The 11,950-nt window shown below is 47.7% G+C and overlaps 1 protein-coding gene across 2 annotated transcripts; it reads right to left on the bottom strand.

Moving 5' to 3' along the window:
- Positions 1 to 1,223: 1,223 nt before the first annotated feature.
- On the bottom strand, positions 1,224 to 10,869 carry GHRL (ghrelin and obestatin prepropeptide). 2 transcript variants are annotated; one of them, XM_089666010.1, is made up of 5 exons: positions 10,541 to 10,869; positions 7,659 to 7,812; positions 6,154 to 6,237; positions 3,729 to 3,840; positions 1,224 to 1,359 (listed from the first exon to the last, which is right to left on the bottom strand). In XM_089666010.1, exons 2-5 carry the CDS (start codon positions 7,770 to 7,772, stop codon positions 1,322 to 1,324), a joined length of 348 nt encoding a protein of 115 aa, XP_089522136.1. In that variant the 5' UTR covers positions 7,773 to 7,812; positions 10,541 to 10,869; the 3' UTR covers positions 1,224 to 1,321. The 2 variants fall into 2 exon arrangements, with proteins under 2 accessions (XP_089522136.1, XP_089522135.1); XM_089666009.1 differs by having other exon boundaries at positions 10,550 to 10,868.
- Positions 10,870 to 11,950: the final 1,081 nt, after the last annotated feature.

Here is an 11,950-nt window from a genome sequence, read left to right as displayed (position 1 = left end):
ACAGCCCTGACCCCACGGACCGTCCATGGAGAGTTGAAGGCATTGTCAGTACTGTGATCTCTGAGGTTAATAAATACCTGGAGGTGTTACATTGACGTGTTACTGGGCATACTGCTGTAAACATGGAGAATTATATCTGATGTTTAATCTGCACCATCCTCTGATACCCAGATCAACTGTTTGCATTGCTCTCCAACAACCAGCTGCAATTTTCATTCTATTAAACTGCACTGGAAGAATGAAAGGGAGCCATGTAAACCCCTGAGGATAGGGGAGCGGTACATGATGGGGATCTGGGGGTATTGGCCCAACATCTGCTGCATCCCACAAAGCCCCCAAGGATAGGGGAGCGGTACATGATGGGGATCTGGGGGTATTGGCCCAACATCTGCTGCATCCCACAGAGCCCCCAAGGATAGGGGAGCATTACATGATGGAGATCTGGGGTATTGGCCCAACATCTTCTGCATCCCACAAAGCCCCCAAGGATAGGGGAGCGGTACATGATGGAGATCTGGGGTATTGGCCCAACATTGTCTGCATCCCACAGAGCCCCCAAAGATAGGGGAGCGGTACATGATGGAGATCTGGGGTATTGGCCCAACATCTGCTGCATCCCACAGAGCCCCCAAGGATAGGGGAGCATTACATGATGGAGATCTGGGGTATTGGCCCAACATTGTCTGCATCCCACAGAGCCCCCAAAGATAGGGGAGCGGTACATGATGGAGATCTGGGGTATTGGCCCAACATCTTCTGCATCCCACAAAGCCCCCAAGGATAGGGGAGCGGTACATGATGAAGATCTGGGGTATTGGCCCAACATTGTCTGCATCCCACAAAGCCCTCAAGGATAGGGGAGCGGTACATGATGAGGATCTGGGGGTATTGGCCCAACATCTTCTGCATCCCACAAAGCCCCCAAGGATAGGGGAGCGGTACATGATGGAGATCTGGGGTATTGGCCCAACATTGTCTGCATCCCACAAAGCCCTCAAGGATAGGGGAGCGGTACATGATGGAGATCTGGGGTATTGGCCCAACATTGTCTGCATCCCACAAAGCCCTCAAGGATAGGGGAGCGGTACATGATGGAGATCTGGGGTATTGGCCCAACATTGTCTGCATCCCACAAAGCCCCCAAGGATAGGGGAGCGGTACATGATGAGGATCTGGGGCATTTGCTCAACATCTTCTGTATCCCAAAAAGCACAACTAACAGCTTCTGCCATAAATATAGTTTATTTCAGGTTACACCGAGATAATAAAGACATTAGGGTAGTGTCCAGGAGGGGTACCAGAGATTTGCAGATTTTCATTCTCATTGGCTCTCAGGATTTTCCTTCTTGTCCTCTGTATCTGGAAAGGAAGAGACAAGCTATCATACACCACCCTTCAGGAGGAGTCCCCCTTGTACTTTATTTTGCCCGTTCCGGGTACAGTGACAGGTTCTCTTCAAAGAAGAACTACCCCCCCCCCACCTACTGTTACCCCCATGCACAAATGCATGTGTGTATATATATATATATGTACAGTTGTGGCCAAAATTATTCAACCCCCACTGAAATTGAGTGTTTTGGCCAGTTTGACATTGCTTTTGATCATTCAGTCATCTTGCTTACATTTACATTAAAGAGGCACTTGTAGGTCAGACAAATATAACATAACAGTTATAATGAAATAACCACAAATGTCTTTTCTGTGCTCACAGCATTATCAGTTTTATTCAACCCCCAAGTGACATTCAATCTTAGTACTTAGTACAGCATCCTTTTACAGTTATAACAGCTTTTAAACGTGAAGCATAGCTTGACACAAGTGTCTTGCAGCGATCTACGGGTATCTTCGCCCATTCTTCATGGGCAAAGGCCTCCAGTTCAGTCACATTCTTAGGCTTGCGCACTGCAACTGCTTTCTTTAAGTCCCACCAGAGGTTCTCAATCGGATTTAAGTCTGGTGACTGCGATGGCCACTCCAAAATGTTCCAGCCTTTCCTCTGCAACCATGCTCTAGTGGACTTGGAGGTATGCTTGGGATCATTGTCCTGTTGAAAGGTCCAACGTCTCCCAAGCCTCAGGTGTGTGACGGACTGCATCACGTTTCCATCCAATATCTCCTGGTACTGAAGAGAATTCATGGTACCTTGCACACGCTGAAGCTTCCCTGTACCTGCAGAAGCAAAACAGCCCCAAAGCATGATTGACCCTCCACCATGCTTCACAGTAGGCAAGGTGTTCTTTTCATCATAGGCCTTGTTCTTCCTCCTCCAAACATAGCGTTGATCCATGGGCCCAAACAGTTCTAATTTTGTTTCATCAGTCCACAGAACACTATCCCACAACTTTTGTGGTTTGTCCACATGGCTTTTGGCATACTGCAGTCGACTCTTCTTATTCTTTGGAGACAGCAAGGGGGTACGCCTGGGAGTTCTGGCACGGAGGCCTTCATTACGCAGTGTGCGTCTTATTGTCTGGGCTGAAACTTCTGTACCCACATCTGACAAATCTTTTCTCAGTTCCTCAGCAGTCACACGGGGACTTCTCTCCACTCTACGCTTCAGGTAGCGCACAGCAGTCGAAGTCAGCATCTTCTTTCTGCCACGACCAGGTAGCGTTTCAACAGTGCCCTTTGCCTTGAATTTGCGAATGATGCTTCCTAAGGTGTCTCTTGGTATGTTTAACATCTTTGCAATCTTCTTATAGCCATTGCCCTTCCTGTGAAGAGAAATCACCTCTTCTCTTGTCTTCCTGGACCATTCTCTTGCCTTCACCATGTTTGTAACCACACCAGTAAATGTCTAGAAGGAGCTGAGTATCACAGTCATTTTAAAGCTGCCTAATTGGTGCTTATTATGCTTGATTGCTGCTCGGTGACATCCACAGGTGTTTTCAATACCTGATGGAAAGCACCTGTATGAACCTCTGTTCTTCAGAGTGGTAGTCTTTAAGGGGTTGAATAATTGTGGCAATGAAGAAACCACATAAGAACCATTTACTACTGTATTACATAAACAATTGATGTCATTTTAGTTGCATTTGGGTAGTTACAACGTCCTTGTAGGATTTGATTCTGAATACAATTCCAAATGTACACTATAGTCCCTAAACCCCTTTACAGCATTGGGGGTTGAATAATTTTGGCCACAACTGTATATGTGTGTATATATATATATATTTTTTTTTTTTTTTCATCCATTTACTTGCTGCCATTCCTCACTTCTAATTGACACATATATATATATATATATATATATATATATATACACACATATCAACAAATAATAAAAGTCCACAAAAATAAAAATCATCCCCTGTGGAGTGTGCAGTATGTGTGCGGTACGTGCGTGGTGTGTGTGCAATGTGCGCGCAGTGTGTGTGGTATGTGCGCGGTGTGTGGAGTGTGCAGTATGTGTGGGGTGTGCGTGGTATGTGTGGGGTGTGCGGTATGTGTGGGGTTTGCGGTATGTGCGTGGTGTGTGCAGTATGTGTGCGATGTGCGCGCAGTGTGTAGTAGTGTGTGCAGTGTGTAGTGGTATGTGCATGGTGTTTGTGCAGTGTGTGGTGTATGTGCACGGTGTGCAGTATGAGCGCGGTGTGTTGTATGTGTGCGGTACGTGCGTGGGGTGTGTGCAGTATGTGCGGTGTGTGTGGGGTGTGTAGTATGTACGTGGGGTGTGCAGTGTGCACAGTGTGTGGTGTGTGCATGGTATGAGCGCAGTGTGTCCTTACCTTGTGATGACCCCAGAGAGAGGAAGGAGTACAAGAAGTCCTTCACCGCAGCCTTCTGCTTCTGGAACTGCTCCTGCGTCATCTTCATACTCATATCCAGAGGGAAGGTCACCTGGAAGTCCAGAAAGGAAGCTTAGCGGGATCCTGTGGTGGGCAGTATGTGGTGGTATACATGGCGATATATATGGGTGTATACGTGGCTGTATATCTGGGTGTATACGTGGCGGTATACATGGGTGTATACGTGGTTGTATTAGTGGCTGTATATGTGTCGGTATACGTGGCTGTATACATGATTGTATATGTGGGTGTATACGTGGTTGTATTAGTGGCTGTATATGTGTCGGTATACGTGGCTGTATACATGATTGTATATGTGGCTGTATACATGGTAGTATATGTGGCGGTATACGTGGTAGTATATGTGGCGGTATACGTGGGTGTATATCTGGCGGTATACATGGGTGTATATGTGGCGGTATACGTGGTAGTATATGTGGCGGTATACATGGGTGTATACGTGGCGGTATTACGTACATTTGCTATGTTGCCCAAATAACCAACCTAAAGCCCAGTTCCAGGTTTATGATCTTTTAGCGGGACTCCAGTATTGGTAAATATAAAAGACGAAGCTCTGGCTGCAACACTCCCCTCCTCTCTGACGGTGTCCCCTGCACTGCACTGCACAATCCAGCATCGGCCCTCATTTGTAGTAGGGAAGGAGGGGAACAGCTGACAACCTTACTTAGGATTTCAGTGCAGCAGAGGCAGTGTGTTGTCAGCTCACCATACGAAGTCAGTAGCTCTCTGGATTTCTGGCAGGATCAAGGAGTGTTGTTCCGTACCGGCAGCATTTTTAAAAAACTTTGATGAAACCTTTAAAATAATAACGTGTGTGCAGTCTTTAAAGATGAAGTTTCATCTGCCTATAGTTTGCCTCCGCTGGTCCCTCCTCCTTATCAACATACTAATGACATTTTAAAATAAATCCTTTCTCTTGTTATTACATATATCAGATCCAGTGATGTCATCACTGGGTCTCTGTGCTTCTCTATGCAATTCAAGCAGATCATGGCTGGTGGGAGGGGCTGGCAGAGTGATGTACATAGCATCTTAAAAACATCACAACACCCTGCCTCAGTACTCCTCTTTCTTCCTTGTTCTTTCGAGGGGTTATGCAAATATCCAAATTCCATGATGGGTGGGTTTCAGCCTAGAGAAATGGGCATTCCTAGGCAGGCTGTATCTGCACACAGACCATTCTAGGTACCACCCACATAATGCTGAGCCTCCATGATTGAAAGAACTGAAATCCAATAAATGAAAGGGGCGGGGAAGGAAAGGGCTAGCTGATGCTGATTCAGACAGAAAATGAGGTGGAGCTCTGTCTGACTTGCTGCAGCTTCTAATGCACATTGTGAGACGCTCAGAGTGTGCAGTGACATCAGAGGAAGCCGTTTCAGTCCAGGGGAGGAGCCGGTACACCTGTGCAAGACTGGAGGGGAGGAGCCACTACAACTGGGCAAGACTGGAGGGGAGGAGCCGGTACAACTGTGCAAGACTGGAGGGGAGGAGCCACTACAACTGGGCAAGACTGGAGGGGAGGAGCCAGTACAACTGTGCAAGGCTGGAGGGGAGGAGCCACTACAACAGGGCAAGACTGGAGGGGAGGAGCCGGTACAACTGTGCAAGACTGGAGGGGAGGAGCCACTACAACTGGGCAAGACTGGAGGGGAGGAGCCACTACAACTGGGCAAGATTGAAGGGGAGGAGCCGGTAGACCGGAGCAAGACTGGAGGGGAGGAGGTGGTATACCTGAGCAAGACTGAAGGGGAGGAGCCGGTACACCTGTGCAAGACTGGAGGGGAGGAGCCACTACAACTGGGCAAGACTGGAGGGGAGGAGCCGGTACAACTGTGCAAGACTGGAGGGGAGGAGCCACTACAACTGGGCAAGACTGGAGGGGAGGAGCCGGTACAACTGCAAGGCTGGAGGGGAGGAGCCAATACAACAGGGCAAGACTGGAGGGGAGGAGCCGGTACAACTGTGCAAGACTGGAGGGGAGGAGCCACTACAATTGGGCAAGACTGGAGGGGAGGAGCCACTACAACTGGGCAAGATTGAAGGGGAGGAGCCGGTAGACCGGAGCAAGACTGGAGGGGAGGAGGTGGTATACCTGAGCAAGACTGAAGGGGAGGAGCCGGTACACCTGCGCAAGACTGAAGGGGAGGAGCCGGTACACCTGCGCAAGACTGAAGGGGAGGAGCCGGTACACCTGCGCAAGACTGAAGGGGAGGAGACGAAGGTCGGCTTTAAACTATATTGTGCACGATGCAAAGTACACATGCTGGGAGTTGTAGTCCCACTGCAGCTGGTTGTAAAAATGGAATTATAATCATGAAAGAGCAGCATGAAGAATACGAACCCCGATCTCCTCCTCGGCCAGGTCATCCTCCACACCCCTGCGATTCATATTGCCGTGTCTCAGCTTATTCTGCGATTGCCTCTCCTGGACACAGAGAGAAAACCAATCCATTGTTAGTGCCGATGTCTTCTAATGGAATCATTTCATTTTACTTAATTGTTACATCTGGACAGGCTCCTGAGGTATCTGTGTTGCTCAGATTCCACACAAGGCAGCTGTAGCTATCAGTTTGGGGCAAACCTGGGGCAAAATCAAACGTTATTATGATAGTTTCTCTCCAGGTCGAATGTTATTCATTCCTAAAGAATAGAGTGAGTCAGAAAAATTCCACATTATGGCCACTAGATGGAGCTGACAGTCATAGGCAATAAATACTTATCTACTATGATTGTCAGCGCCATCTAGTGGCCATAATGTGGTATTTTCCCAATTTACTTTAATCCTAAATAAATAGCATTCAACCTAGAGCAATGGTGGTCAAATGAAAAATTATAGAGGGGCTCAAATGCCGACCCCAACACGTCTAGTGGGCCGTACAATAGCAGCGAAATTTCGCCCCTCAATGCTCAGAAATGCTTGTCTTCTTGCATTTTTTGCAGCTTATTACAATGCAGACTAAAAAAGTTGGAGTACAATAGCCCTCAGTGCTGATGCAATAATAACCCCCAACAGTGGTGTCGATGGACGCAATAATAATCCCCAGCATTGGTGTCGATGGACGCAATAATAACCCCCAGCATTGGTGTCGATGGACTCAATAATAACCCCCAACAGTGGTGTCGATGGACTCAATAATAACCCCCAGCATTGGTGTCGATGGACGCAATAATAACCCCCAACAGTGGTGTCGATGGACTCAATAATAACCCCCAGCATTGGTGTCAGTGGACTCAATAATAACCCCCAGCATTGGTGTCGATGGACTCAATAATAACCCCCAACATTGGTGTAGATGGACTCAATAATAACCCCCAACAGTGGTGTCAGTGGACTCAATAATAACCCCCAGCATTGGTGTCGATGGACTCAATAATAACCCCCAACAGTGGTGTCAGTGGACTCAATAATAACCCCCAGCATTGGTGTCAATAGACGCAATAAAAACCCCCAGCATTGGTGTCATTGGACTCAATAATAACCCCCAGCATTGGTGTCAATAGACGCAATAATAACCCCCAGCATTGGTGTCAATGAACTCAATAATAAACACCAACAGTGGTGTCAGTGGATGCAATAATAACTGCGTCGCTCTCTCTCTCCCCAGGGCAGCAAATCATAACCACAATCAGATTGCACAGTGCATGGTCAACCTGAGAACCCGGGAGTTGTCACCCCTCAGCGGCTCTATCACTAGCAATCAAAGCTCTGCAGCATTACAGCCTGCGATGGTGCGACTCCCATGTGAGAAAGTGGCAGTTGTATTGACCAGCCCCCTCCCCCTTCCCAGACTTAGAGAACACTCTGCAGATTTTTGAATATAAAATGATGAGATAATCACGACTTACTGCGATCTTCTGCATGTCGGCTGGACTCAGGAAGGTCAGCCCAGCCTGGGCCTCCTCCGTCCATAGCAGGCAGGACAAGACCACCCCAAAGATAGCGACTTTACCGAAATTCATCCCGAAGTCCTGCTCACTGCCGGCGCCTGCAAGATAAAAACTGTACAGACCAGAGGCTGGCGTGAAACTGATTCCGCATAAAGATCACCAGAAAAAAAAATGCTTGAGGACCAGGAATGGAAGCCATATTACATAGTTAGTCTGGCTGAAAAAAAGACAAAAGTCCATCCAGTTCAACCATTAAAAAAAAAAAAAAAAAGTTCTAATCCTACACCCACAGATGGTATTGTCCCGATACACGGGCAGACTCTGCTTTCTGTTCAGTAATATTAAACAGTGGTTGTGCTTTGTTGATCCTTTCCGCAAGTCTATGAGTCAGCCGACCAACTGAAAACAATGCACCCCCCATGCAGCTGATATCTTTTTTTTTTTTGCAAATTATTTTTTAATTTTTTTATTTTACATTTTTTATCTTATTATCTTATACCACATTTTTTTTTTTTAAATAAAGTAATATCACTGAGAGCGCCCTCCAGCAACTGATATAAAAATTATTACAATTACAAAAATACGGAAGAGCAAGCATGATAATATATATATACACGCTATGTTGCCGAAAGTATCGGGCCGCCGGCCTTTCCACGCCCATGACCTTTAATGGCCCCCCAGTCTTAGTCCGTAGGGTTCAGTATTGAGTTGGCCCCACCCTTTCCACACACATGACCTTTAATGGCCCCCCAGTCTTAGTCCGTAGGGTTCAGTATTGAGTTGGCCTCACCCTTTCCACACACATGACCTTTAATGGCCCCCCAGTCTTAGTCCGTAGGGTTCAGTTTTGAGTTGGCCCCACCCTTTCCACGCCCATGACCTTTAATGGCCCCCCAGTCTTAGTCCGTAGGGTTCAGTATTGAGTTGGCCCCACCCTTTCCACACACATGACCTTTAATGGCCCCCCAGTCTTAGTCCGTAGGGTTCAGTATTGAGTTGGCCCCACCCTTTCCACACACATGACCTTTAATGGCCCCCCAGTCTTAGTCCGTAGGGGTCAATATGGAGTTGGCCCCACCCTTTGCAGGTATAACAGCTTCAACTCTTCTGGGAAGGCCGTCCACAAGGTTTAGGAGGGTGTCTATGGGAAGGTTGGACCATTCTTCCAGAAGCACATTTGTCAGGTCAGGCACTGATGTCGGGGGAGGAGGCCCGGCTCACAGTCTCCGCTCTAATTCATCCCAAAGGTGTTCTATGGGGTTGAGGTCAGGATTCTGTGCAGGACAGTCAAGTTCCTCCACCCCAAACTGGCTCCTCCATGTCTTTATGGACCTTGCTTTGTGCACTGGTGGGCAGTCATGTTGGAACAGGAAGGGGCCATCCCCAAACTCTTCCCACAAAGTTGGGAGCATGAAATTGTCCAAAATGTTGCCTTAAGAGTTCCCTTCACTGGAACTAGGGGGCCAAGCCCAACCCCTGAAAAATAACCCCACACCGTAATCCCCCCTCCACCAAACTTTACACTTGGCACAATGCAGTCAGGTAAGTACCGTTCTCCTGGCAACCGCCAAACCCAGACACGTCCATCGGATTGCCAGACAGAGAAGTGTGATTGGTCACTCCAGAGAACACATCTCCTCTGCTCTAGAGTCCAGTGGCAGCGTGCTTTACACCACGGCATCCAACGCTTTGCATTGCACTTGGTGATGGAAGGCTTGGATGCAGCTGCTCGGCCATGGAAACCCATTCCATGAAGCTCTCTACGCACTGTTGTTGGGCTCATCTGAAGGCCACACCAAGTTTGGAGGTCTTTAGCTATTGACTCTGCAGACAGTTGGCGACTTCTGCGCACTGTGCGCTTCAGCATGCGCTGACCCCGCCCTGTCATGTGACGTGGCCTACCACTTGGTGGCTGAGTGGCTGTTGTTCCCAGTTGCTTCCACTTGGTTATAATCCCACTAACAGTTGAGCGTGGAATATTTAGTAGCCAGGAAATGTCACGGATGGACTTATTGCACAGGGGGCCACCTATCACAGATGTAAACGGATAAAAAATGGATGAAAAATGGATGTAAACGGATAAAAAAAACAGATGCAAACATCCGTTTTTTTCTTTGAAAGGGCTCTTTCACACTGATGTTCTGATCTGGTCCACCTGTCTGTTTTTCAGGCGGACCCAATTGGAACCTCCATTCTCCTCTATGGAGCAGCGGGTGTAAACGGACATGTGTCTGTTTACACCCACCGACATCCAATCCGCCCCGTTGGATCGGGTCGGATGAAAACTGACAGGAGGTCCATTTTCATCCGACCGCCCATTGAAGAGAGAGAACAGCTCTGTGCAGAGCTGTCATCCGCTTGCTCAGCGGAGAGATCCTCCACCGAGCTTAACGGGCCCGCCCCGTGTGAAAGGACCCTAAAAATCCCCACTGTGGGAAACATGCTGGAGAGTCAGACTGCTGCTCTCACACATCTAGCAGTGGCCCGGCTCTCCTGCGATCTGACCCCCTCCTCCAATCAACACTATTCAGGGATGGGGAGTGTTAAACCACCGGAGAGCCGCTGCATTTTGTGTGGGGGAGCACAGGTCCAACTCTGCTGCCAGTGCTCGGGATTTAACCCTTAGCAAACTAAAAGAGCTCCATATTAATTGCTGTATATTTCAGCCTGACCAAATTACTATGATACATACAGAGGGCTTGGTATTGCTTTCAGATGCAGTGTGTATATATATATATATATATATATACGCATATATGTAAAGTGCTGCGTAAATTGATGGCGCTATATAAGTACCTGAAATAAATAAATCAATAAAATAGACTGCGCTGTTCACCCACCCGACTTACGTGAAGTTTCCTGCATGAAGTGTCCCTCTCTGTACATCAGCTCCGTATTTATAGGAAAGATCAATGATGGGATTTTTGGGTCACTGGAGGAACACGGATTCCACATTGGAACGTCCTCGGAAACATTTCTCGGTTCCGTTGTTGCGGTGTTTGCTCCTGTGTATGATCACACGGATACAAAGATACGAGCGGACACTCAGGATTCCTTCCTCTGCTTATCTCAGGTATTTCTTTTGTCAGTATTTCATTTATCGGAATATACAGAATCCCCTTCCCTGGAGCCTTTGTTATGTACATAGAAAGGTAAACACGCAAGTAGCAATAGACGCTCAGCGCCTTGGCTGATTGATTAGGGCGCGGTTCACACCTAGGCAGGTTGCCTTTGAGCCGTTTCTGCATTGCATTTTTTTGCCACGTTTTGCATTTTTTTTTTCTTGTTGCTAGGCAGATTTAAAAATGCAAAACACAAATATCCGATTGCCTCTCAGGGGATCAGGAAGGAATTTTTTCCCCCTGCAGGAGCAAATTGGATCATGATTTGCCTTTTTTCAGCCAAACTAACTATGTAAATAGGAAGGCAATTTCCAGATGTTGATGACCAGGATTTGGTCTCGATTTACTCAAATGCCCACTAATTTGCGTTCTGGTTAGCGCAATCTACACTCATCCTTTTAAACACCTCGGTCACGGATTGTCACCATTGTACCACTATTGAACTTTTTCATCACTATATGCCCCTTATGACGGCGAGATTGGACGTTTTCACGCGTCATTATTTACAGCGCCATTGAGCGCTTATTTATATGTATGGTCGCTGATGCTGCTTTTATCATAATTATAACATTATCCATTTCAGCGCCACAGAGCGCAACTTATTGCCTAGATTAGATTTTATGTGTTTTTATGTTATCTTTCTATTATTAGCGCTGCATGCTTATATATTTTATGATTTTATAGAAGGTTTTACGTTTCATGCCAGCAGCTTTATCCATCTTATCCAGCACTCGTTTAGTATCACTTTCTATTAGGATATGCGTGGTGTACAGGATGTGTGTGGTGTGCGGGATCTGAGGGGTGCACGGGATGTGCATGTTGTCCAGGATGTGCGGGGTGTACAAAACGTGCAGGATGTGCGTGATGTATGGGATATGCGGGTTGTACGAGATGTGAGGGGTGTGTGATGTGCAGGAAGTACGGGGTGTACTGGATGTGCAGGATCTGCAGGGTGCGCGGGGTGTACTGGATGTGCAGGATCTGCAGGGTGCGCGGGGTGTACTGGATGTGCAGGATCTGCAGGGTGCGCGGGGTGTACGGAACGTGCGGGGTGCGCGGGGTGTACGGAACGTGCGGGGTGCGCGGGGTGTACGGAACGTGCGGGGTGCGCGGGGTGTACGGAACGTG

This window comes from Staurois parvus, unplaced genomic scaffold (assembly GCF_062004578.1).
Source record: "Staurois parvus isolate SC_StPar_1 unplaced genomic scaffold, SC_StPar_1.0 ptg002469l, whole genome shotgun sequence".
In the NCBI taxonomy this organism is placed as follows: Eukaryota; Metazoa; Chordata; class Amphibia; order Anura; family Ranidae; genus Staurois; species Staurois parvus.
This window is presented reverse-complemented; position numbering and strand designations above follow the sequence as displayed.

What these genes read in the sequence shown, in the direction of transcription:
- GHRL (XM_089666010.1), bottom strand. Translation starts at nt 7,772, where the DNA reads ATGAATTTCGGTAAAGTCGCTATCTTTGGGGTGGTCTTGTCCTGCCTG. An exon ending in CCGACATGCAGAAGATCGCA is followed by an intron (nt 6,238 to 7,658) that starts GTAAGTCGTGAT and finishes CTCTGTGTCCAG; the next exon opens with GAGAGGCAATCGCAGAATAA. An exon ending in CTCTCTGGGGTCATCACAAG is followed by an intron (nt 1,360 to 3,728) that starts GTAAGGACACAC and finishes CTTCCTTTCCAG; the next exon opens with ATACAGAGGACAAGAAGGAA.